General features: G+C 43.1%; 1 protein-coding gene across 4 annotated transcripts in view; it reads right to left on the reverse strand.

The window, feature by feature from the left end:
- npepps (aminopeptidase puromycin sensitive) overlaps positions 1–25359 on the reverse strand; it is a 233434-nt gene that overhangs the window by 69208 nt on the left and 138867 nt on the right. For all 4 annotated transcript variants that reach the window (XR_015073437.1, XM_085966184.1, XM_085966187.1 and 1 more), the window contains exons 11-15: positions 22904–23008; positions 19555–19615; positions 17424–17533; positions 16340–16403; positions 3293–3432 (exon numbers count right to left, since the gene is read on the reverse strand). Coding sequence is in view for 3 of the 4 variants with exons in the window: in XM_085966184.1 (XP_085822310.1) it covers positions 3293–3432; positions 16340–16403; positions 17424–17533; positions 19555–19615; positions 22904–23008 (480 nt within the window). In the remaining variant the exon portion in view is untranslated. The remainder of the gene's footprint in view (positions 1–3292; positions 3433–16339; positions 16404–17423; positions 17534–19554; positions 19616–22903; positions 23009–25359) is intronic.

Here is a 25359-nt window from a genome sequence, read left to right on the forward strand (position 1 = left end):
GAAACTAAGCGGTGCAAACCATGTCTCCTGGAGCCACCTCAGTTAGGGTCAGAGTAATCAGAGGAGAAAATGGGTGGAGAGTACAAACACCTGAATCGTGCACACTGCTTGTGCAGGTGAGGTTCTTAAGGAATTTATTAATGATTTTTATTCCAGATTGGACAGGTTTCCTAATAATGGACTACAGATTCATGCACAAGTATGCATTATTTGGGTAGCAATAGGCATAAATTCATCTGCAAATGCAGATTAGTGCAGCAGTGAACAATGTAAACAAGGAGCAGGTCATTGTGCTGGAGGGTGAGCTGGTTCTAGGAAGGGCAAGAGCAGTCAGGATAAAAGGAAGACATTTTCCCCCAAGTATAAGCAAGGCAGTTTTATGCGCTGGAAAAGCAGACTGCAGATGTCAGACTGATCAACTGAATCTGAACAATGAAAGGGGTACTGGAGAGAAAACAGAGGAATCTGGTGCTACAGGAGTTCCACTACTTGGGTGTTACCCTCACTATAAAATGTGCACAGAAGCTCAGAATTATCAATGTAATTAGTTGCTCCCTACTCCCCTGTTTATAGTTCAAACAGTACCAAATGTACCATAAAAATGTGATTTTTTACTGTCGCCAGACTTTCAACAGCCACAACTGGGACTGGGTTTAAGTGGTGTTTCAAGACGGGTGATCTGACAATACATTCAAACCTAAATTTATGACAAGAACGGATGTGAACTGATGGTCTCCAACACAGGTGGTTTTTAAGACTGATGTCTCTGGATTACCAATAGCCAAATGATTAAGTGTTGTGATGGATCACTGCCCAATGCTAAAATAAATGTCCTAAAAGGTCACTTCTCTTGCCAACATAAATATATAAAAACTTCATTATACCAGTGAGGCAACGAATACCATTACTGCGATCCTTCTCTCAAATGTGAGTATTACCAAGTCTATTTGACATTTCACCAAATTTCATCCAAGTAAATTGCATATTATGGCCGTCACCAAACATGTGAAGCAAAGTAGCCTTAAATACATGGACATAAAAAAATTGACTGACTTTTAGGATATGAAGCGTGTTTAAGCTGTAGAGATTTTTCTTAATCCATTTGGCAGTAGCTGCAGAGCCATTTGATGAGATTTAGAGAAAAGAGCACCATCTGTTTATTTACTTGGTTTCTTCAAGAACAGATTAAGCTTTGTGTTCTCAGATATATCAGAGAGAGAGAGAACACAATAGAGAAAGACACACACACACACAGGGAGATAGAGACAGACAGACAGGGATGGGGAAGAGAGAAACATAGACTGATGTCATGTGAGAGAGAGACAGACAGACAGAAATAGGGACAGAGACAGAGAGAGAAATACAGACAGACACATACACAGAGGGGGAAGACACATGGACAGAGCGCGAGGCGCAGTGACAGAGCGAGAGAAACACCGGGTCGGAGAGACAGACGAAAAGACAGTCACGCACGCACAGAAAGAAAGACAGACACAAACACGGAAGGGGAAGACACAGGGAGAGACAGAGTACAAGAGGGAGGGGTAGAGCGAAAGAAACAGAGCGAGCGACAGAGAAAGAAAGACACAGACAGCCACACAGATAGATACACACACATACACAGAAAGAAAGAGGCGCACACAAACAGTGGGAGAGTCAGAGATTTACATTCTAGATTAGCAGTATTACAATCCAAAAATTATTTGATGTAAATGAATGTAAAACTATCCTTTCATGTTTTATCATTTTGCAGGATAAGTTTAAGATGCAGCAAAGGAAGCAAACTACAAAGCTGCATGAAGAACACAAGTGTAGAAAGTGTTGTGAATGTGAAGGTCAATTACTGAATTTACAAAGTCTAAAATAAGCAACACTTGGGAGTCCACAATCAAAGCCAGTGGGGAAGTCTGTACTTAATGTCCATTTTAAGCACTGTAGTGCAACTCATCCGTCAGTGGAATTTCTTCCCCTTTTTGTTTCATTTGCTCCCCCCTTCAGATTTTTGAAGATTACGTACAATTTCCTGGCTAAGAAAGTTAACAGTTAGTTGACACCCAGGTAACTGGGCTCTGCAATCAGCTGTTCCTACACTGGTGCAACTCCAAGAGACTCTGCTACAGAATGGTTGAGAATAAACCAGCCTTTCCTCCCGTTCCCTGTGAGGAGCACGTAGTCTCCTCAACTCACAGCTCCTTAACTAGCTCAATCCACACTAGGAATTTGTCGTGCAGGAGACGAGGCAAAATCTTGTTCCAACTGTAATTTAAGAACAGAAAAAGCTGGACATTCACAGTGGGACAGCATCTGTAAAGAGAAAAGACGGGTTGAAATATGACATTCCAGGAATGTACCCTTCACAAGACTGTCCGAGGAAGGGTGCACACCCAAAAAGTTCACCTATATCTTTTCTCTTTCCAGATGCCGACTGGCCTGCTGTCTCTTTCCAGCATTTTCTGTTTTCATTCCAGATTTCTAGGATTTTTAGTTCCTCATTTTTTACTTCTTGTTCAACTGTTGAAGCACAACCTACAACAAGGAGAACTGTACATGTATGGCTGACATACTTTTTAGACACACTCCAATCCTGCACTGTGATTTATGGCAGGAGGATATTTTCACAATAAAAAATGGAGATGAGGCCCCAATTCAAGAGGCCAGAATTGGAATCCCAGTTGGTATGACTTGTACTTTTTTTTGTTAAATTAAGTGATAGAAGGAAAAAAACAAAATGCTGAAAGCTCCGTTTTTGAATGCAATTTCTCTACTTGCCCTTCCCTGGGTAACACTGGACCGCACACTTGTCCAGACCAAAGCTGCTATGAAACCAACACTTGGAGATGTGAAAATCCAGGCTACAATGATCGCCTCCTCTCTCGAGTGCCAGGTCTCCATTCAGCATGTTTCTCAAAACATAAAAGATGAGAGCAAACAGATAGTTTGTTGACGATCGGCGATACAAACTCCATGGAGCAGCACACTGGGACTCAGATGCACTGCACCAAAGAATCATTTTTGCACACAGAATTCCTGATCTTATCAGAATGTCTTCAAGTAATAACACAAGAGTGGAAGTCAGGCACGAAAAGATGGAGACAAGGCATTAGGTTAGTCACTTGGGCTTCTCTTGAGCACCTAGCAGTTCATTGAAGAGCAATGTTGGCAGAGGCCGAGGGGCAGAGGCCTGCCTGCCCTTTTGCAAGGACCTAAAGAGGGTAGAGAAAGAGTCTATTTATCGGAAAGGTAGAAAAGAATACATACCCTAAACTACTTCTGAAGCTCTCTGGTGACCTACCTTTATCCATTGGTCCGGTTTCACATTCTTCACAGTGATAGTCATCTCTGGCTGGTCCAGTAACACCTTCATATTATCACAGCTTACATCTTCACTGGTGCAGATACTAATAGGGACCATCCAGTGAGGACAGTCACTACCTGGGAAACACAGGAGAGGTGTACTTATACATGAATGGATTTAAGTAGTAGAGCCCTGAGAAGATTGACTCCATTTTCCCCTCAAAGGGCAGAAATGACCTCAATGGAAATAGAATATATCACTTAAAAGAAATGAAACAAAGCTCCCAGACAGCTCAGAGGGTAAATACTTTGCCCGGTGTGGAACCGAGTCCTACACACCAGGAAGATCCAAATTTGAACATTGGCCTGCGCGGAGTTTGCTGATATCAGCAAGGATAGCGGTTGGTCTGCTACAATTTGGTCTCAGAGTCCCAGGAATAGGGAAGGGGGAAAACTGTTTAGAGTTTCCACACTCCTGATCACCATCCAATAGAAGGCAGGCATGTATGGATATCTGGTTAGGAGAGGCTTGGCCATAAATGCCCCTCACTTGCTGGAGCCACACACAAAGAATGGTCACTTGGGTGAGGTACTTGACACCAGTTAGTACCCCTTGGAGCTCTACCCCAGCATGAGTTAGTGCCGTCAGGAGAGGAAGAGAGAAAGGGAAGAAAATTGGATTAAAAAAAATAGAAATATAGATTTTAAACAGATCTTAAGAGTTGACCTTGCTGGGCTCCACTCTCCATGCCGACGGTTTGTGACAGATGAGTATTATTGAATGATAAACATGCTACCGATCCTTTAAACCTTTTCAAAAAGACCAATGAAGGGATTGTAAATATTGAAAATCAATTTGAATCTTATCCATTTTAATTCCCTTCCTTTTCTTCATCCCTCTATACCTCCCTTCAAAGAGAAAATTCAGTGCAACAGTTCTCCCACATAAACAAGGTATTAATTTGGTCCATTTGAACGGGATCATTAATTTTTTTTGTAAAGACACGAAGAGTCACTTCAGTAGTCTTACTCAACGAGTATGTCCATCAAGTTAGGTCCCTAGAAAGGATCTCTTAATTCCTCCTCCAAATCTATGACTCACATCCAGCTCCAATCCTAAGGGAGCGGGAATGACTCGTTCCCAGGCTGTGTCATGTCACTGTAACTGTATAGGTTTGTAATGGTGTTTCTTCAGGTGATATTTTATTGATACAAGAAAATTAAAGATCTGAGAGAAAAATGTTTTTTTGAATGATCATGATTTCACAGACAATAGCAATTACTGTACTTAGAACATTTACATGCTGGGAAGTGGTTGATAAGTTAACCAATACAGATAAAAAGAAAGCACCTGCATGTTAGAAATCTGAACTAAAATAGAAATGTGCTTGATATCCAAGGCAGGTTACTCATCTGAAAGATTTTGGGTGGGACCAACTCTGATGAAGGGGACCAACCTGAAACATTTATCTGTCTGACTGACCACCTGTGGATTTCCAGCATTTTCTGACCAGTCAGTTAAGTTCTGAAGGACAGGGGCAGAGCACAAAGGGGTACTGCTTAAAAACACATTCAATCTGCTACAATACTTAACCAGCTTATTGAGAGAGGGACTTCTAACTACAACCGAAGACTGATACATAAAGCAAAACTCTCTTGAACGTTCAGGTCAGCTATACTTTACATGCAACTTATGATTTTGAATTAAGAATTAAAATTGCACATTTAAAAATAGCCATCATAGGATTCGCAACCTTCGGGTGCCCCATCACAATAGTAAGATGAAGATTCAACCTAATAACCCTTTGGAGCTCCTGTTCTCTGCCAAATGTTTTTGAGAGGCACTGAGGCATACAGATCAGGCACGCCCTCCATCAATCCTCGGTCTATGCTAGGTGGTGCCAGAACCAGAATTCGGATCTCCTGAATGACTGGCAGAGTGCCAGTAAGTAGGTCATCTGCCTACTCTCAGTCAGGGTGTAAACTTAAAATCGGGAGTTAATAAAAACAAACTTTTATTCTTCTCTTTATTTGTCAAGAGTGTAAATTAAACAATGTCAGTCGTGTATAGCAAGATGGTTTAGCACAAATTAACTCATCGCTTAAGGAAAAAGTTTTAAAGGCCACGGATTGCCAAAATGTGACGCACATCTTTTTGTATCAGATCAATTAGTAGCCAAAATAACTCACCTACATGGGTGAAACTTGGTGAAATGTTTATTTTCTAACACTCTCATCAATTTAAAAAGAGAAAATCTTACAGATAAGAACGGTACATCCATTTTACCCCCTTCCAATTTTCTCTCATCCTCCTGGAGACTGAATCATGTTGCAAGATAATTCCATAGGTGTTGGTTGCTGTCTAGTACCTCACCCAAAAGGCCAATCATTATCTGCAAGTCCAGACAGACAGTGAGAGCCAGCAGACTATTTGACTACAGGAAGAATCAAGGCAAAGTCCAATACTGTGCTGATCCACTGGGCAGTGATCATAGACCGAAATGTTTTAAGTTCTTTCCCTTCCTTGCGCAAGGACAACATGACCTATTGTCATGCCTCTCCGAATGCTTCACCAGAGATCATCTGACTCAGCAGAGACCAGAAATGGGGCATGGTTGACCACACTAACCTCCTCCAATGCTTCTCCTCCATTGTCCAGCTGAGTGGGACTGCCCTCGCCTGGTTCCACTCTTACCTATCCAGTTGTAGCCAGAGAATCTCCAACAATGGCTTCTCTTCCCGCCCACCCGCACGGTTACCGCTGGAACAGCATTGTGGGTGTACCTACACCATATGGACTGCAGCGGTTCAAGAAGGCGGCTCACCACCATCTTCTCAAGGGCAATTAGGGATGGGCACTAAATGCAGGCCTAGCCAGCGACGCCCACATCCCATCAATGAATAACAAAGTCCCCAAAGGATATATCCTCGGGTCCTCCTATTTTTAATTTAAATGCTGCCCCTCGGTGACATCATCTGAAGACAACAGATTCCACATGTACGCTGATGGCACCCAGCTCTACCTCAGCCACCACCTCGGAATTGTCAGACTGCTCGTCCAAAATCCAGTCCTGGAAATTGCCTCCAATTAAACATTGGGAAGACCAAAGCCATCGTCTTCGAACCTCGCCACAAACTGTTCCCTAGCCACCAACTCCAAACCTTTGCTGGCCACTGTTTGATCTGAACCACTGTTCACAGCCTCGGTGACCCATCGGACACTAAGCTTAGCTTCCAATCCAAAATCCTCTGTGCCTACATCTGTCTGGGTCCTAAGCTCTAGAATTCCCTCCCTAAACCTCTCTGCCTCTCGCGCCTCTGACATTCCTTAAAACCTACTTCTTTTACCAAGCTTTTGATCACCTTTCCTAATGTCTCCTTGTTTGGCTTGGTGTCAATTATTGTTGGATTACGCTCCTGTAAAGCGTCTTGGGATGTTTTACTATATAAAGGCAAGTTGTTGGTTTATTGTTCCGGTCTGTATGATTCAGTATTACACCATTGGGTGCCTTTATCCCATTGAGGGACCCTCAATACTTTTTTTCCTGTGGAGGTCTAGGTGATAGACCCAAGGATCCATCTGAGTTAAGATCATAGAAATCTCTTTCTAGAATAGCAATTTGTAGCTTCCTAACATTGTACAGTAATAATTTTTTCATTGTCTGCTGTATCTGGTTTCTAGGGCGAGCAGCTACGTTGTGTTTGTAAGGAGGAAGGTGTAGAATAGTGGTTCACTCCTCCCATAAGGAAAAGATCTGTCTGTCTGTCGACTGCCTGTAGGCAGACCCTATATCAAGACAGACTGTTTGAGCAAAGGCATGTGTTATGTAGCACTTGCTAAGTCCCAGGTGATAGAAATAGTTAGGGTCAGGCAGCATCCGTGGAGAGAGAAACAGAGTTAACGTTTCAGGTCTGTGACCCTTCGTCAGAACTGGAAAAAGTTGGAGATGTAACAGGTTTTAAGCAAGTGTAGGGGCAGGGAAAGGGGAGGGGGAAGGAAGGAACAAAAGGGAGGGTCTGTGCTAGGATGGAAGTCAGAAGAGATTAAATGTTGCAAATGGGGATGGCAGAATCATCAACAGCTGCCACCTGAAAAAATAGGGGGGGGGGTTATAGTCTGAAATTGTTGAACTCAATGTTGAGTCCAGAAGGCTGTAAAGTGTCTAATCGAAAGATGAGGTGCTGTTCCTCGAGCTTACGTTGAGCTTCATTGGAACAGTGTAAGAGGCCGAGGACAGAGGGGTCAGAGTGGGAGTGGAGTGGAGAATTAAAGTGATAAGCGACCGGAAGCTCGGGGTGACCCTAACGGACTGAACGGAGATGTTCCGCAAAGCCTGCTGAGTGTTTCCAGCATTTTCTGTTGTTATTTCAGATTTCTAGCATCTGCAGTATTTTGCTACTAAAATAGTTAGGGTGGTGGTTAAGGTACTGAACTCGCAACCCTGAAATCTGGGTATAAATCCCACCAGGGCAAGTTGGGTAACTGAATTCACTAGAAAAATGACCACGAAAGCTAATACATAGAACTTTACAGTACAGAAACAGGTCTGTGCCGGTGTTTACACACCACACGAGCATCCTCCCATCTTCATCTCACCCCATCAGCATATCCTTCTATTCCTTTCTCCCTCATGTACTTATCGAGCTTCCCCAAAAATGCATCTATGTTATTGGCTTCAAACACTCCATGTGGCAGAGAGTTCCACATACTCACCACTCTCTGGATAAAAAAAGTTCTCCCTGAATTCCTTACTGGATTTATTAGTGATTAGACTCGCCTACAAGTGGAAACATCTCTACATTTACCCGATCAACCCCCTTCATCATTTTAGACCTCTGTCATCTGTCCTCTTTTCTAAAAAGAGCCCATTTACTGGTGCCCTCCCCCATTCATTGAATTGTCACAAAAGCCCATCTCGTTCACTGATGTCCTTCAGCGAAGGGAACCTGCCACCCTCCCAAGGGTCTGGCCTACATGGGACTCCAGTCTAACAATATCGACTTTTAATACCCACTGAAGTTGTCTAGCAAGCCACTCAGTTATACACACACCACACCCTGTGGCCTGCTGTCGCACATTGCTGTGCATTTTAGTTCAGAGGGAGTGAGGGCTGGCCTGTGGAAATGGACTTTTATGTTGGCATTGAGAAATAGTATCTGGAATGGTGTCCAAATTACAAGAGGACGCAGATCTCCTCTTTTGTGAAAGAGAGAGACGGTACTGAAACCATTTAATGTAAACAAATCGTCTTGAACTGGTGTTAGTGGGACTAGACTGGTCTGGTCGGACATTGTATTTTTTTCTTCAAACGTTTGCTAAAATGTAATAAATATAATTTATGTTTTAATAGCAGAGACTGATGAAAATGGCCACCATTGGCTTCCAAGGAGACAAATCTCACCAAAGGTAAAACTCAAGTTCATGTAAAATAAATAAATACAAATGTTGATGTAGTGTATGTACCTTTAAGAGGAGAACTACTTTTACAGCTCCTGTATACTGTAGTACCGGCAGTGACCACACCTGTGTATAAACCCTGAGTAGGGATATGTACTGTTAGTTTTTTAGACTACCCTCATCCAGTAAACACCTGTTGATTGTTAATCTGCAGTCTCCGTCTATTTATTGAAGAACACCATACCTTAAGATTCACGGATTTAACAGTGGCGACGAGGTCGATTCGAACCTACCTGCAACTCTGCATTTCCTCCCAGGGATTCGCTCCTGGAGGACAGTGGAAGAAAGTCGAGGCCAGAAGCACGGGCGTCGACCACGAGCAACCGCCCAGTCATCCGGCAGAGAGTGATCATCGCAGGGGAGGCTGTTGAGAGCTGGGCTTGGGTCTCCAGCCACGACGATCCAGCAACAGGCTGGCAACAGGTACAGCGCAGACCCTTCCCGGACAGCGGCGGCTGGAGCTGACCGACGGCACAGAAAAGGCCGAGCAGCGTCAACGGGGTAAGAGAGAGGGTAAAGCGCACAGGGCGCAGCCGGGGGTTGAAGACCGAGCGGCGTCGACGGAAAACAAAAAGAGAGAGAGAGGGTAAAGCACAGCCGGGGTTCAGGACCGAGCGGCGGCAACGAGAGAGGCGCAGAGTGCAGCCAGGGCTCAAGGGCTGAGCAGCGTCCGCGGGGGAAGAAAGGAAGCGCGGGAGACGCCATTTGAGCCGCGGAGAAGAAGGGAGAGCGCAGGAGGCGGCATTTTTGAAGCCGCAGCGGAGAAGAAGGGCGAGCGCGGGAAGAAAGGAAAGCGCGGGAAGAAAGGAAAGCGCAGGAGACGCCATTTTGAGCCAGCGGAGAAGAAGGGAGAGCGCGGGAGATGCCATTTTAGCCAGTCTAACCACACCCAGGGATGCCGAAGAGTGGCAGTGTCACAGCGTTTGACAATGCAGTTGAAGATAGGGCGACATATGTGGAACGCATTGAGGTGTACTGCAAGGCGAATGAAGTGCCAGATGCCAGGAAAGCACTGGTTTTGTTGAATTCCATGGGTGCAAAAATGTATGGCTTACTGCGAAACCTAGTAACCCCAGAGAAGCCAGTGGATAAGGATTTCGAAAGCATAGTGGCAATCCTACAGGACCACTTAAACCCCACACCGCTGCTGATAGCAGAAAGATTTAAGTTTCACAAAAGGAACCAGCATAAAGATGAAAGTAATGCTGAGTATTTAACGGAACTGTGCAAGCTATCGAAACACTGCCAGTTTGGAATGGGACTAGCAGATACGTTAAGGGACAAGTTTGTGTGTGGGCTTCAAAGTGAAGGAACCCAGAAACGGCTTCTATCAGAAAAGGATCTTACGCTGGACAAGGCTTTCAGCATGGCAGTATCACATGAAGCAGCCGCACGGGGCTCTGCAGAGATACAATGGAGACCGCAAGAATATGGCACCAATGAAATGTCATATGGAGCAGTGAAGTGTTATCGCTGCGGCAGAACAACACACGACCAGAAGGATTGTTGGTTCAAGGACCAAGTGTGCAGTGTGGAAAAGCAGGACACATAGCAAGAGTCTGCAGGTCGGGAAAGAAAACCAGCAGCCAGAAATCTCCACAGGAGAAGTACAAAAAGGTACATAAGGTGACGGAGAGTAGTTCAGACGAACAGAAAAGTGATACAGACTCCGGAAGCAAGGAGCTGGGTTGTCTGAAACTACATAATGTAATCAAAATGGAGGATCACCAAACTATCTGGGTCACGCTCAAGATAGACAGAGCCCAAGTGAAAATGGAATTGGACACAGGATCAGCCCTAACAGTCATAAACCGAAGGGGCTACAAGCGGCTATTCTCACATATACCCTTGAGAGATAGAGATTGTCTTGAAGACATACACGGGGCAAAAAGCCTACCCCAAAGGAAAAATAAGGGTGAACGTGATATACAACGGTAAGGAAACACCAAAAATGGACCTATATGTATTGCCAGATGGAGGACCACCACTACTAGGACGTGAATGGATCCGGAAGATACAGTTAGATTGGCATTCTATACAGGCACTGACGGTAGAGGCCAAAAAGGATGACGACATCACACCTGGACGACTGTCAAAAATGCTAACTGACGCACAAGAAGTGTTCCAGGAGGGACTCGGAACACTAAAAGGCATAACTGCGACGATCAAAATAGAGGAAAATGCAAGCCCAGTTTTTTTTTTTTTTTTTTTTTTTTTTTTTAAGGCCTTATGCGATCTGCCCAGCCGTCGAAGCAGAGCTGGAAGGTTTGGAACGTTCAGGAGTACTGTCCAAAGTGGACTGGAGCGAGTGGGCTACACCCATCGTTCCTGTAATGAAGAGGTCGTTGAGTAATACGCCTGGGGAACCAAAGAAGGTTCGCATCTGTGGGGACTTTAAGGTGACAGTGAACCCAGTCCTTCACACGGTAAAATATCCGCTTCCGCGGATTGAAGATATTTTCGCCTCGCTATCTGGAGGAAAACGCTTCACTAAGATTGATCTGGCCCAGGCGTACCTGCAAATGGAGGTAGAAGAAGCCTCGAAACAATACCTCACGATCAACACTCAGAAAGGTCTCTACCAATACAACCGGCTGGTGTTCGGGGTAGCATCAGCTCCGGCTATTTGGCAAAGGGCAATGGATCAAGTCCTGCAAGGGATTCCAGGGACCCAGTGTTATTTGGACGACATCCTGGTAACGGGCGAAAATGACAGTGATCACCTCGCCAACCCGGAGCAGGTGCTCACTAGATTGAAGGAATATGGGCTACGAGCTAATCGCCACAAATGCGAGTTTTTCCAGAAGCAGATCTCGTATTGTGGCCACGTTATTGATGAAGAGGGGTTACATAAGTCCCCTGAAAAGATTGAGGCAGTAGTCAAGGCTCCAGCACCGGAAAATGTGTCACAACTGAAGTCGTTCCTCGGGCTGGTGAACTACTACCATAAGTTCTTACCAAATTTGTCTACATTACACCCACTGAACACCCTACTGCAAATGGGGGTGCCATGGAAGTAGAATGACGAATGTCAACGAGTTTTCCAGAAGTGCAAAGATTTGATCGCATCAAAAGAGGTGTTGGCTCATTTCAACCCAGCACTACCAATTCGGTTGGCGTGTGATGCATCACCCTATGGTATTGGAGCAGTGCTGTCGCACAAATTCCCAGATGGGTTGGAGAGGCCAGTAGCCTTTGCGTCTCGGTCAATAACCTCAGCCGAGCGCAACTACGCCCAGATTGACAGGGAGGCCCTCAGCCTAGTGTGGGGAGTGAGAAAGTTCAACCACTATCTGCACGGGCAGAAGTTCACCTTGCTGACTGACCACCAACCACTTGTCTCCATCTTTAATCCAAAGAAGGGCGTTCCGGTGATGACTGCGCAACGGCTACAAAGATGGTCCCTTTTTCTAGGGGCGAACCAATATGAAATAGAGTATAAGGGCACGAAACAGCATGGAAACGCTGATGGGCTATCACGCCTGCCACTGCCTACTGCGGAGGAAGTACCAGCAGTGGACCCTGTCGAAATATTTTATTCAACCATAATTGAACTCTTGCCAGTAACTAACACGGATATAGAGAAGGAGACCCGCAATGATCCGACACTGTCTCAGGTATATGATTTGACGGTGAAGGGATGGCCAACACATGGCGACTCACTGTTGCCAGCATTCTCATCCAGAAGAGAACAGCTGTCAGTATGCCAGGGGACATTGATGTGTGGATCCCGAGTGGCAATTCCACCCAAGTTAAGGGAGAGAGTGCTCAATGAGCTTCACGAAGGCCATCTGGGAGGGGTGAAAATGAAAAGCCTTGCTAGGGCTTATGTGTGGTGGCCGGGGATCGATCAATAAATCGAGGACTTAACCAAGAGCTGCTCAGGGTGCCAGAAGGTCCAAAATGCACCACCACATGCCCCTCTACACCCATGGGAGTGGCCCTCCTCTCCATGGCAACAGGTGCATATTGATTTTGCTGGTCCATTCATGGACTCAATGTTCTTAATAGCAGTGGATGTACACTCGAAATGGCCTGAGGTGATCAAAATGTCCTCCACCACTACGGAGAAAACGATTGCAGTCCTACGGACCATATTTGCCAGGAACGGCTTGCCAGAGCAGATTTGCTCTGATAACGGACCACAGTTTGTGGCCGAAGAGTTTCGGAAATTTATGAGAAGGAATGGGGTAAGGCATTACACATCCGCCCCGTATCATCCAGCCACAAATGGATTGGCTGAGAGGTTCGTACAAACCTTTAAAAAGGCCGTAAGGGCCATGTGCGATGACGACATTCCACTGCAGCATAAGGTGGACAATTTCCTGTTAGCCTACAGAAATGCGACACATGCAGTTACCAACCAGACCCCGGCCATGATGTTCTTTAACCGAAGGTTGAGATCTCGTCTGGATTTGCTCAGACCAAATGTACGAAGAAATGTTGAGAATAAGCAATTCCAGCACATCAATGAGAAGCCGACAAGGAGCTTCAATGTAGGACAACCAGTCTTGGCCCGCGACTACCGAACAGAGAAATGGCAACCAGGAACGATATGCACACGGCAGGGGCCACTAATGTACACGGCAGGGGCCACTAATGTACACACGGGATGTTGGGGAGAACATTGTGAGACGCCATGTTGACCAGATCTTAGCGTCACAGGAACGAGTCAACCCCATGTCTCGCGTACCTGGTGATGAACCCGACATACCGGTAGCATCTACCCCTGAAACAGTAGCATCGGAAGCTGATGAACTAACCGACGACAGGGGGCCAGAATCGCCTCTGCACCAAGAGCAAGACACTCAGGAAAGGCGCTATCCAGAAAGGATCAGGAAGCCGCCTCAAAGACTGAATCTATAAATGGACTATTTCAGTTAATGTGCATGCTAAAAGTGTTAACTGTTAATTGAATGTTATGGTACTGTTAATCTAAAAGGGGAGGAATTGTAGTGTATGTACCTTTAAGAGGAGAACTACTTTTACAGCTCCTGTATACTGTAGTACCGGCAGTGACCACACCTGTATATAAACCCTGAGTAGGGATCTGTACTGTTAGTTTTTTAGACTACCCTCATCCAGTAAACACCTGTTGATTGTTAATCTGCAGTCTCCGTCTATTTATTGAAGAACACCATACCTTAAGATTCACGGATTTAACAGTTGACAAACTAAACTACAACATGAAATGTATGTCAAAAAACCAGGGCAATCTTGTTAGAGTGTTCTATGAGGTAACTTGGCATGATAGACTGTACGTTGGTACTCCTTAATTACATGGATGAACTCCGAAATTTGGCTAGGTGATTGGGGAAACACCGAATTAAAGCTATGGAAGAGTTGGGAGTTTGGGAAGGGAGGAAAATCCAGAAGGGAGGTTGCCTCAGACTACACCTGTGAATTAATGTCCAGTCTGCGAGCCGCCATGATACTCTGCCTATTTAAGGAACACAGAATGACGTACTAAGAGTGAAAGGAAGAGAAAACAGAAATCTTAATCGTCAATTTTGAAGATATTGAACACTCACTAATGCTTATGCACAAAGCAGGTGACTCGCAAGCATAGTGTCACTATGCAGGTGAAGCACAGAAGTTAATTCCTGTAAAAGCTACTATCTGATGGGTGAAGAGAAATGGAAAAATCAGAACCACCTTCTACTGGGGCTGGAAATAAGTGGAGAATTCTGCACTTTTATGTAGCTTTAAATAAGATAGCCTGCTGGTTTATACCATGATCGGTAAGGCAAAAGTAACACTGCAGCGCTGTTAGTGGTATTTCTGACTTGCCCTATTAGTCCAAGTTTTCCAAAGGGGAACTGAACACAAGTAGCAAATCCAGTGCCTTCACAATATGTCCCCCCGCCGCCCGACCCCCATTTTCTTCCTGAAGACACTTACTCCTGCTGGCTATGGCTCCATGAGCTCAGGCAGCGACCGTCTCACCCAAGTGGTAATTTTTCATGTCTGAACCTAGAGTACAAATGTCAGCCGGCTATTCACCCAGCAGAGTCCAATTCTGTCCTCTCCCAACATCCACATGTGCAAAGCTGCTGAATACCAATCGTATGTGGGGAAACCTGTCCAATTCTTCACTTAATTTCAGGACAACTGTTGCACCCATATTGTCACCCCAGCCGAGATGGCTAACTTAGCATAGACCAACTACGTTACATTTCTCGCATTCTCCCCTGTAATGGTGTATCTGCTGGATCTTCTCCCTGTGGAGATTGTGTCTTTCACTCACTTATTTAGACCTCTTGGGCCTCCATGGCTTCAGTTTCCTGCTGGAAATGATGTGCAACACATCAATGAGGTCAGATAAATCTGGTGTAAAATCTACCCTCAATTATAGAAGGTTATCCATCTTCAAATGCATCAATTCTTAGCAAGGTTTCTTTATTGCTAGAGGGAGTCAATTTTCCTATAAAAACAGTTAACAAAACGGGATGTCATCTTCCATGACAAGAACACTTGCCTAAGCTTGGTTTCAAAGATTTGCCAGTGTTTTAACACTGGGATAAAACATGACTTTTTAAAAAAAAGACTTTAGTCCAAGAGTACTGAGCATTGTAAAAGTCTTCAATATTTGCTAAAAATTTTGAAAATGATAAATTTAAGGATAAAGTAGTCTGGGTAGCACACTGACCGAGAACATTGTTGCTCTTTCACCTTTGAGTCTCACGTTAGGATATGGCACAAAACTAACCAGAATTCAGTACAAAATCGTGCTAAACTGGAAACCTCACTTCAACATCACAAGGATAGCTAGTGTGTAAAATGCAATCTCATGCAAATGTAGATGCTAAATCAGTGCTTTCAGCTAAGGATGGGAGATGGGCATTAAAGTCTTTGTTGGGACAGGGCAGCAGGATTATGGCTTTTGTTTGGGCGGAGAGATTGGAAGTTGACACTATATCGAATGCTTGCTATACCCCATGTCGAGACTTCTTGATGCCAGGGTGAAGTGCAAAAATGTTTAGTTCCCCAAGCTCGAACATTCCAAGATCCCCAGCATAAAATTACCCAAAAAGATCATTTGTTTTCAGTTTTAGGGACATAAAAGAACTTTGGAATTGCAACCTTCGGAGCATCACAGTACAGGAAACTTTGTGATATCCGGCACCGACGGGACCGAGCTGTTGCCAATCTATCAAAACTGCCGGACAAACCAGCGCTAATGTTAAAACATACGGCGCTCCGTATCTAGCAACAAACCCTGTGCTTCTAAACAGTCGGCCGTAGCTTGCAAGCGTCTCTGTAGCTAAGCAACAGCTTTAGCTAGACCTTGCAGAGCCTGACAGGTGAAAAAAAAGCAACGAAAAGAAAAAAAACTTACTGAACCGACTCCTGAATTTTGCCAGTGGATCGAGCATTCCGGACAGTTAATCTCCGGATAAACCGAAGTTTCCTGTACCATAATCAAATCTGCTTTGCGATATTCATTGGAAATCTACAGGCAGTATCTTTACAGAAGTTCTATGAAGAGAGAAAGATTCCAATTCTGAAAGTTTGGAGTGGTTTTCCAGTATTCAAAGAATTAAATTACAAAGAAATATGACACTGCTTCAGTTATTTTGCTCTTACCACTAAACGGTCCACCGGCACAGAATTTCTTCTGGGAAATCTTCAGCACTCGGTCTACCCCTTGCTGAAAAATATTTTATAATATTTTTAGGTACCGCAATACTCGATGTCTAGAACATGAAGTGAATACATAAGCCTGAAGGTTTTGCTGCCAAAAGGTTCCCATCTTTAAAAGGTCACAACTTGCAAAACAAAAATCCATTCAAGTGAAATTCAGAAACTGAAGAGCTACAAAATAGTCTGAACATGGTGAATAGTGCTGTAGATTTTTTAAATGCTGTAAAGGAAGTTGGTACTTTATAGGGAGCAGGCAGAGAGAGCAAGAAGCCCACACAAAGTTTATCTCTGAAAGGCCGTTTCCCTGTACAGAATACAGAGTTAACATAACTCACCAGACCACAAAACCGTAACTTGTGGGGATGGATGTAAAAAAAAGACAGACTATTCCCCATCAGTCGACAAACAATCTAACTGCATGGCATGTCGAACCATATTTTGTGTTAGGACGCCCTGCCTGATACTAATAGGACTCCTGCTTCACCAACAGCAGCCTGTTTGTTGCTGAAGAAAAGATTTTTGATTACTTTTCCTAATTTTCTCCCCAAGCATTCCTAGACGATGAGCGACAATGGGCTAATCAACCACATGGGCGTCACAGCCAAGAAAAACCATGTCTTCACCCAGCTTCTACACACACTTACTTCTAGGAGGACCTAAAGGAGTAAAAGGGTGTAGGAACTCCAGCTAGTGTATCCCTCCTATAATGGAGGTTCACTGAAGCCAAAATTTAGTGTCCAGAAAGAGAGAGATAGGGGGAGGGAGAGGGAGAGAGGCTTAAAACGCAAAACACATTAAGCCATTGAAGGAACTCAACTAATGGTTTTTCAAAACGTAGGAGTCTACTTAAAGAAGAAATGGTGTGATAAATATATCTGAATTAAGCTCTTTCAAAAAGCCAGCACAGGCACAATGGGCAGAATGGCCTCCTTCCGTGCTATAGGTTTCTATGATTCTATGAACCCATTTCCACTCTGCCTTATAGATATGGACACATTCACAGATTGTGACTGGGCTAGCAACTGACCTGTTTTTCTTCAGCATAAATGAGAGGAAACCCCATCTGTTTTGTCCATGAGCTCATCACAGCATTAATCGGCTTTCCGCTAGCTTGTTCCAAACAGCTCCAGAGGTCCTCTGAGGAAAAGAATGAAAATCATTAAAGGGTCAAATGCTAAGCTCAGAGGATCACCACTTCCAAGATTCAAAAACCCAAACCTACAACCACGTACAGCTACTGAGAGAAATAAAGGAGATTGGGGGAGGCACAGTGGAAAAGTTGCTCCTTTATTTCCTGACCAACAAAAGACAACTTGTGGAAATTTTACATTGTAAACACAATGGGCGATCGTGAGATTAAGTAGTTTACTGAACGCTAGAAGATAAACGATGCATCTCATCTATTATTCCCTTATTGCATATCCAATTTTATGGTGAGATTTGTATGTCAAAACGATGGACGTTATGTTGAGGAATGGCGCACTTTCTATTGTGAGCACACAGTATTCAAAATCTTCTAGGTTTGGCCTAGCAAGGCCAGCGAAGACTGGAGCTCGTTCTACTTTGTTACAATCGGGACTGAGTCAAACCTCAAAGAGCACCCCTGCTACACCAGTTTGACATGGCCAGTGTTCTTAATGAGCAGAGTGAGATTGGAAAATTAGATCTAAATCATTAGTTATTTTGCACTCTGGAAGCTCTCAAGAAACTGGTCGAGACTGCCCAAACTCATTCGCATCAGGGAGAGGAAGCTTTCATCCTGTGTCTAGACCTAATTAATCGCAGAGGTGAAAGGACTATGTACTAACTCACTTACTCTCACTTCCCCCCTCCTAATCTGTATTTTGTTCATGTTACAGGTTAAAATTTGCACAAACAGAATAACCTTTTTTTTCTACTAAAAAATGCAAGATACCATGGCGTGATTCAACACAGCAATCTAATCTCATGGTTCAGATAGCAATTAAAACAGCTCAACTAGATTACAGCCTTAAAATCACTCCCAGACATCTATTATTTTCTAACTGTGTGAAAATACACAGCAGAGCAAATTAAAATTTTTAGAGATGGTGACAATAGGAAGCGATTGCCACATGTAAGAGACATTTTTGGACAATTAAAAAAAATCACCGCATTTGATATATATTAATGACCCGGACTTGGGTACGCAGGCCATAATTTCAAAGTTTGTTGATGACATGAAATTCGGAAATGTAGTAAACAATGAGGAGGATAGTAACAGATTTCAGGAGGACAGAGACAGGTGAAATGGGCAGACAAACAGCAGGTGAAATTTAACGCAGAGAAGCGTGAAGTGATACATTTTCATCGGCAGAATGAGGAGAGGCAATATAAACGAAACTGTGCCATTTTAAAGGGGGTGCAGGAAGAGAGAGCTGTTGTAGTTCATCATCCAAATCTTATGCTCTTCTTAAAAGCTTTCCTATTTACTCTCAGCATAAGTTGTTTTCTGTCCCATCCTAACTGCTACTCTGTGTGTCGTATTACAGCGGGGGAAGTACATAGAATCATACCACCTAGACTGCCAAGAGCCTCTTCAGGTGTGTTTCATAGCAAATTATATCAGTAATTTCCAAACATTTTATACTATTCTGAAAGTAAATTTGGTTTGCAACTTCAAAATGATCAGCCATTTTGGCTCTCTGCCTCCAATGGAGCACTCTGATGACGTCAGTTACAGGGAGAGGCCAACTGCATTCCAGAACAGCTCCATTTATTTCACTGAGGGCCGGCAAATTCACATTGCGCTGGGAACTAATCTGGTGTCATACAAGCTTAAGAAAGCACTCTACTGGCCGGATACGCTATCTGCTCCAGTAGGCTGCTGGCTCTCAAGGACCAGCACTAAACTGCTACATTTAAACAGTTAGCATTTGATGCAAGGATGATTTATGCAGCATCTTATCCCATCTCCCAGATAGACTAAAGCAGATCATATACAATCAATTACTGATGGCAGTAGTTATTGTTGTTAATTTGCACACAGGCAGGTTCTGCGAACAGATGAATGACCAGATAATCTGCTTTCGGTGAAACTGATCAGGAAACCAGGACAACTCCCACCTCTCCTAAAAGCACTAGGACAGCTATTCCACTAGCAGTTAATCTGTTGAGATTCAAGTTGAAATTGTGCTTACCTGTTGCTGCATTTTTATTCTGAAACTTTGTCAAGTACCAGTTCATTCCTTTCCTGAAATCCTGTAAAGAAGAAGAATGTTTTTAAATAAAATTAGCAAATCAATCAAGGTAGCAGGTACAAGATAGCATCCTAGCACAAACTAAAACAGAAATGAAATAAACAATTTAGTGACAAGTTCAATTACTCCTTTTTAAAATCAGTTTATTCTGCGAACACAAATGGAAAAGCCACAAAATATAAAACAATTAAGTTAATAGCCAAATTGCAGTCTTACTTCCCTCTTCCATAAAACATTTCATTTCATCGCTTGTATATCATCTAGATGCTCACGAACAAAGACAATTAAAAAATAACCCCAGAATCATACTTGCTGTAACCTATCATTACTGTCTGTATATTCTTGGAATAGAATGACAGTAGTACACAAAATAACTAGAAATCTATCTACCAGGTCTTACTGTTGGTGGGGTAAATGTTATTAAATCGGAAAGGTTTTTGTTTTGATGGTGGAAGAGAAAAGGAAGTCTGGTCAGTGACACATCTACATTTTAGCATCAGAACTGCAACGTGGCAAAATACGGTATCTGCATTCTTGTTTTAAAAGGAATAATTCATGATATGGTTCCACACCGACCTTGTCCTTCTTGATTTCTGAAGGGGTGTGGGGGAGACCCACCCCCAAAATTTCTAAAATTGTCTTACCGTTTACAAGGCTGAGTACTGAAACAAGATGCTTCTGCACTCGACCTCAGTGACCAGCGACGCCACTGCCCACTGTGCTGGGATTAGCCTGGAAATAGTGTTTGCAATTTTAGTGACAAACATTTGCTGCATTCGTGTGACGTTTCTCTCATCTATTTTAAAGGAGGTGCAAATCATCTTATTTTAAATGCGTTAATTCCTCTATTAAAATAGCAGAGAGAGAAGAGTCGTACAAACATGGTAAATGTTTGTCCACTAATATCTCAGTCAGTAATTTCTAGGCTAATGGGGAAAAACAAGGAGGCAAGGTAGAACCCAAATGTGTTTCAATACGCAGCCTGATAAGCTGCTATCCCAATTAGGAAGCTCACCATTTTATGGCAATAATATATATATTTTTTTTAAATAGATAAAAAATATTTAAGTGTGAAAGCTCTTAAATGTTATGGCTCGAAATGTTTTTTCTTTTAAAATTCTGCAAAAACAACAGCTAAGGAAAGTGGAAAGAATTGTAACTTGACCTTGAAGGGTTTATTTTTTTCCTCAGCCCTCTGCCATGACTTGCAGATAAACTCAGAGTTGTTATGAACTCCTGCACAAGGCCTGATGCAACTGGGCCCACCTACGTGAAGTAGGACATGAAGATCTTATTATGAAACTTTCAGGTTCAAGTAACTCATCATATAGCTTGATGCCCACATGCCTGCAGTATGTAAACATGTGATAAAGGACAAAGGGGATGATCTGTGCTATTTTTTTATTACAATTTTGCCAATGTAACAATAGACTGCAGAGCGGTTTTTAAAACCTTGCTAAATCTAAGGAACTGTGATATCAATATTAGTGATCGTGAAACAATTTTTCTTGTGAACTCTCCAGAAATGCAGATGATAATCACAGGTTTCATTCTCCTTCCTCCCAACCCCCCCCAAGGTACTATTCTCATAGCTCTTCACTTGTGGTGTTGTGTACATAGGAGCTCTGTGAATAAGCATTTGACTCTCGTCCTATAGCCATGGTTTCTATAAAAATCACAGCATCAGACAAGAGTCTGGCAATGAATGTAAAAACAACACTACAAGGGTCTCCTTATTTTGATCTGTCAAACGTTTGCCCCACAAATTATGTAAAACAAGAAAAGTTTTAAAATTCTAGAGATCTGTTCAAGACAGAAAGATGGCAACAATATAAGGTGTTTTAAATGCTGCCCCAATTGGTGGGAATAAAAAAATAACTTAAATTATCAATTGCAAATTATTTTAATATGTATATTCGCAATAATTCCAATCCAATTATTAATGCTGCAGTTTGATCATAATCATGTAATAACTGAACACACCTATGGCACTAATGCTGCTATTTAAAATAGTGATTTAAAATCTCAGAAAAAAACAGTAGATTATGTATTATACAGGGTGATATTTCACGGTTCTCATTTTAGTGAGGCGTTCAGATGAATTGGAAACTTGCCATTTCCTTCATGATATTTGAGCCCTGATTAGATTACAGCCTTGTGATCACCTCCTAGTATCCCTTATTCACATTTCCCCTCTCCCTCAAAAAAAGACACTTTTTTAAAATTAGATTACAGAACCTGTTTGGATGTAGAGCAGCTTGATAGCTGGGTTTTCAGTTCTTACTGTAGGTATGAATTTAAACCTAAAGTCAAATAATGACAAAAAAACAGACAGAAAATGTTGGAAATAAAGAGGACAGACAGGCTAATGTTGCAGGTCTAACCCTTTCATCAGGATTCAGTCCTGATGAAGGACATGCATCCCAAAACATTAACTTGTTTATTCTCTCTATGATGATTGACTGTCCCGCTAAGCAGTTCCATAATTTTCTGCATTTGCAGTTTTTTCATTTTCATTTGTCCTTCGGTTTAAATAAATGAAAAAAAATTACATTTATATAAGCGCCTTTCATGACCTCGGGACGTCCCAAAGTGCCTCACAAGCATGAGTTACTTTTGAAGCGTAGTCACGATTATAATGTGGGGAAACGCAGTAGTCAATTTGTGCACAGCAAGGTCCCACCGACAGCAGTGAGATAAATGACCAGATCATGTGTTTTAGGTGCTGGTTGAGGTAGAAATATTGGCCACGACACCGGGAGAACTTCCCGGCTTCTCTTCGTATGGATCTTTTACACCCACCTGAAGACAGACATTTAACGTTTTGGTCGAAAGACGGCACCTCTGACAGTGCAGCACTCCCCAAGTACTGCTCTGGAGTGCCAGCCTAGATTTTGTGCTCAAGTCTCTGGAGTGGGGCTTGAACCCACGACCTTCTGACTTGGGAGGCAAGAGTGCGACCCACTGAGCCAAGGTTGACATCTAAAATTGGGGAGGGGGCGGGTGGAGGTCAAAATAACTTGATAACCACTCCCCCCCCCCCCCCACCCCAACCCAATCAGGGTATGGTGCTACAGCATACACTGTATAATTAATGAGATATTTGTGCTTTTAAATCAATTTAGAATTGCCAGCTTTCAAAGACAAACATCGAAACAAGTTTTAATTTTTGAACTTTTGAAACAAGCCCAAGTTCTATACATCTCAAAATTGTCTATAAACACTGGTGCTCATGAAATCGCAGTCCCAGTAACACATATATTGCTAAGTTATGCTTTAAGAACCTTACCTCATCCCCAATGTAATTGTGCAGCATTCGAATTACTGATGCTCCTTTGCTATAAGAAATTGCATCAAATATTTCATCCACTTCTGCTGGATGTCCTACTGTGACCTTTTAAAAAATACATTTTGTTTAATTTTTTTGTTTAAAAGCTTAAGAAGTTCAACCATAATGGGAGCAGTCTGAACGGCGTGTGCGCGTGCAAGTACACTTTCTAGATCAGTGCCTATACTTGCCTAGAAGTACAGACTCAGAAGTACTCACCCCCAAGAGTTGGTCATTTCAGAGTTAAACGTTTTTATTTGAGGCAGTTTAAAAAATCCTAAATGCTATAGAAAGATGGTAACTACATTTGTTAGAGTTGAGGTTCTCAGTTAACCCACATTTACTGTGCTTCATTCTCGAAAACTGCTGGTTAGAGAAATCCTGAGAGTTGACAATTCTTGCAGAAGTTTCCCTGCTGTGACATGAACTTCCACTACATTCAGAGTCACGTGGTCACTGCGGTCACTGCAACAGCACTTCACGCTGTCATATCGTAGAAGGTCAACCAAAAACAAAGCTCAGGAGGGTGGGGGCAGGGAAGAGCCACAAGACTGATCCAAAGTGTCAGAGGACCGAGACATGAAGACAGGCTCGAACAACTTGTACTCTTCAAACTTAAAAGGAAGAGTATGAGAGGGCACTGCATAGGAGGCTTACAAGATATTGTGTGAAATAGGAAAGGCAAATTTGGAGCACCATTTTAAATTAAAGCACAACTGAAAGACAAGGGAACAAGTATAAACTGGTAAAAGGCATTTCCAGCACTAAGGCACATCTCACACTAAGATTACTCAATACCTGGGATAGTTTTCTGGGTACGATAAATTCTAGAATCATTCAACCGACAGTTTGATGCTGTGATGGGGCAACTATAGGTTTCTAAGGAAGTATGAACTATATGGACCAAAGCACCTTGCTTATATGTATTCTCTAATTATTGCCAACATATTATCTCTCCTTACAAGATGTTTCTTACCAGTTTAAAAAAAAAAGTAACAAGGAGACGCTCAGGCACAACATTAAATCCTTTAAAATATTTATTACATGGAACCAAGAAGGACAGTTTCCCTCAGAGTGTTGAAAATTGAAAAAAAGTTCATCTCAACTATAGCCAAAAACATGAGACAGAAAGTGACCACCACAGTTTGAGTCTAACCCGAACTCCAGGGATTCTCGATTGAGAGAATTGCAGGGACAGCACGAAAAGTTCATGCTGGAAGAAAATATATACGTTGGTTTGTGAAAAAAGTATTGCAGCTGGTGCTCACAATTTGGGATGAGTGAAAATTCAAGAAAGCTTCCTTGACCTCCATGAGGCACGAATACAAGTCAGTATCTGGTCTTGTACACTTAGCATCATGTCACCAAGCTGGTGTTGTGTGGTTGTGTTTAGGGTAACTGTGTCTCTAACGAACCAGCTTGTTTGCGTTCTTGACCGTAGGTGATGGCTATATGGACATACTAGTCACTCTCTCAAGACATTACAAACGGAGTCAAATCCAATTGTAAGAGTGTATTCAATAGATTTTTGGACTCTAAGGGAATCAAGGGATATGGGGATTGGGTGGGAAAGTGGAGTTGAGGTCGAAGATCAGTCATGGCACAGCAGGCTCGAGGGGCCATATGGCCAATCCTGCTCCTATTTCTTATGTAACCTTCAGGTGAAGTGGGTTTAAAAGGCAGCACGGTTGCATAGTGGTTAGCACTGTTGGCTCACAGCGCCAGGGACCCGGGTTCAAATCCGGCCTCGGGTGACTGTCTGTGTGGAGTTTGCACATTCTCCCCGTGTTTGCGTGGGTTTTCTCCGGGTGCTCCGGTTTCCTCCCACAGTCCAAAGATGTGCGGGTTAGGTTGATTGGCCATGATAAAAAAATTGGCCCTTAGTGTTAGGGGGGATTAAATACGTGGGGTTACAGGGATAGGGCTTGGGTGGGATGGCTGTCGGTGTAGGGACCGGGTGCTAGGGTTTGGATGATCAGCCATGATCTCGTTAAATGGCGGAGCAGGTTCGAAGGGCCGAATGGCCTACTCCTGCTCCTATCTTCTATGTTTCTATGTTTCTATGTGGGGGGGGGGGGGAGGGGAAATTGGACAAGGGCATGCAGACATAATTCAGTCCCTATTATAAAGTTATATATTCTGTCCTTACTTTTACATTTCCATTCTAAATTCCTATGTCCACAACAGGAACTGTCCAGGTAAATTTCTCCTCTCCCACCAGTGGTGCTGCTGCAGCGACTCCCCTGGGAGGATGTCAATACAGCGTGTCAAGTTCACATGGACAGTTTCTTCTCTAAATTACATTGGAATTTAGAATGAAAAATGTTGATAGGAAGTGCATATAGATGCAAGATTTAAAATGTAGAAAGACGTGTTAATGGTGTTTTTGTGTCAGTTTAATCCCCCCTCCCACCATT

Source organism: Somniosus microcephalus, chromosome 24 (genome assembly GCF_052327205.1).
Source record: "Somniosus microcephalus isolate GS21.2 chromosome 24, FLI_Smic_1.0, whole genome shotgun sequence".
Taxonomy (NCBI): domain Eukaryota; kingdom Metazoa; phylum Chordata; class Chondrichthyes; order Squaliformes; family Somniosidae; genus Somniosus; species Somniosus microcephalus.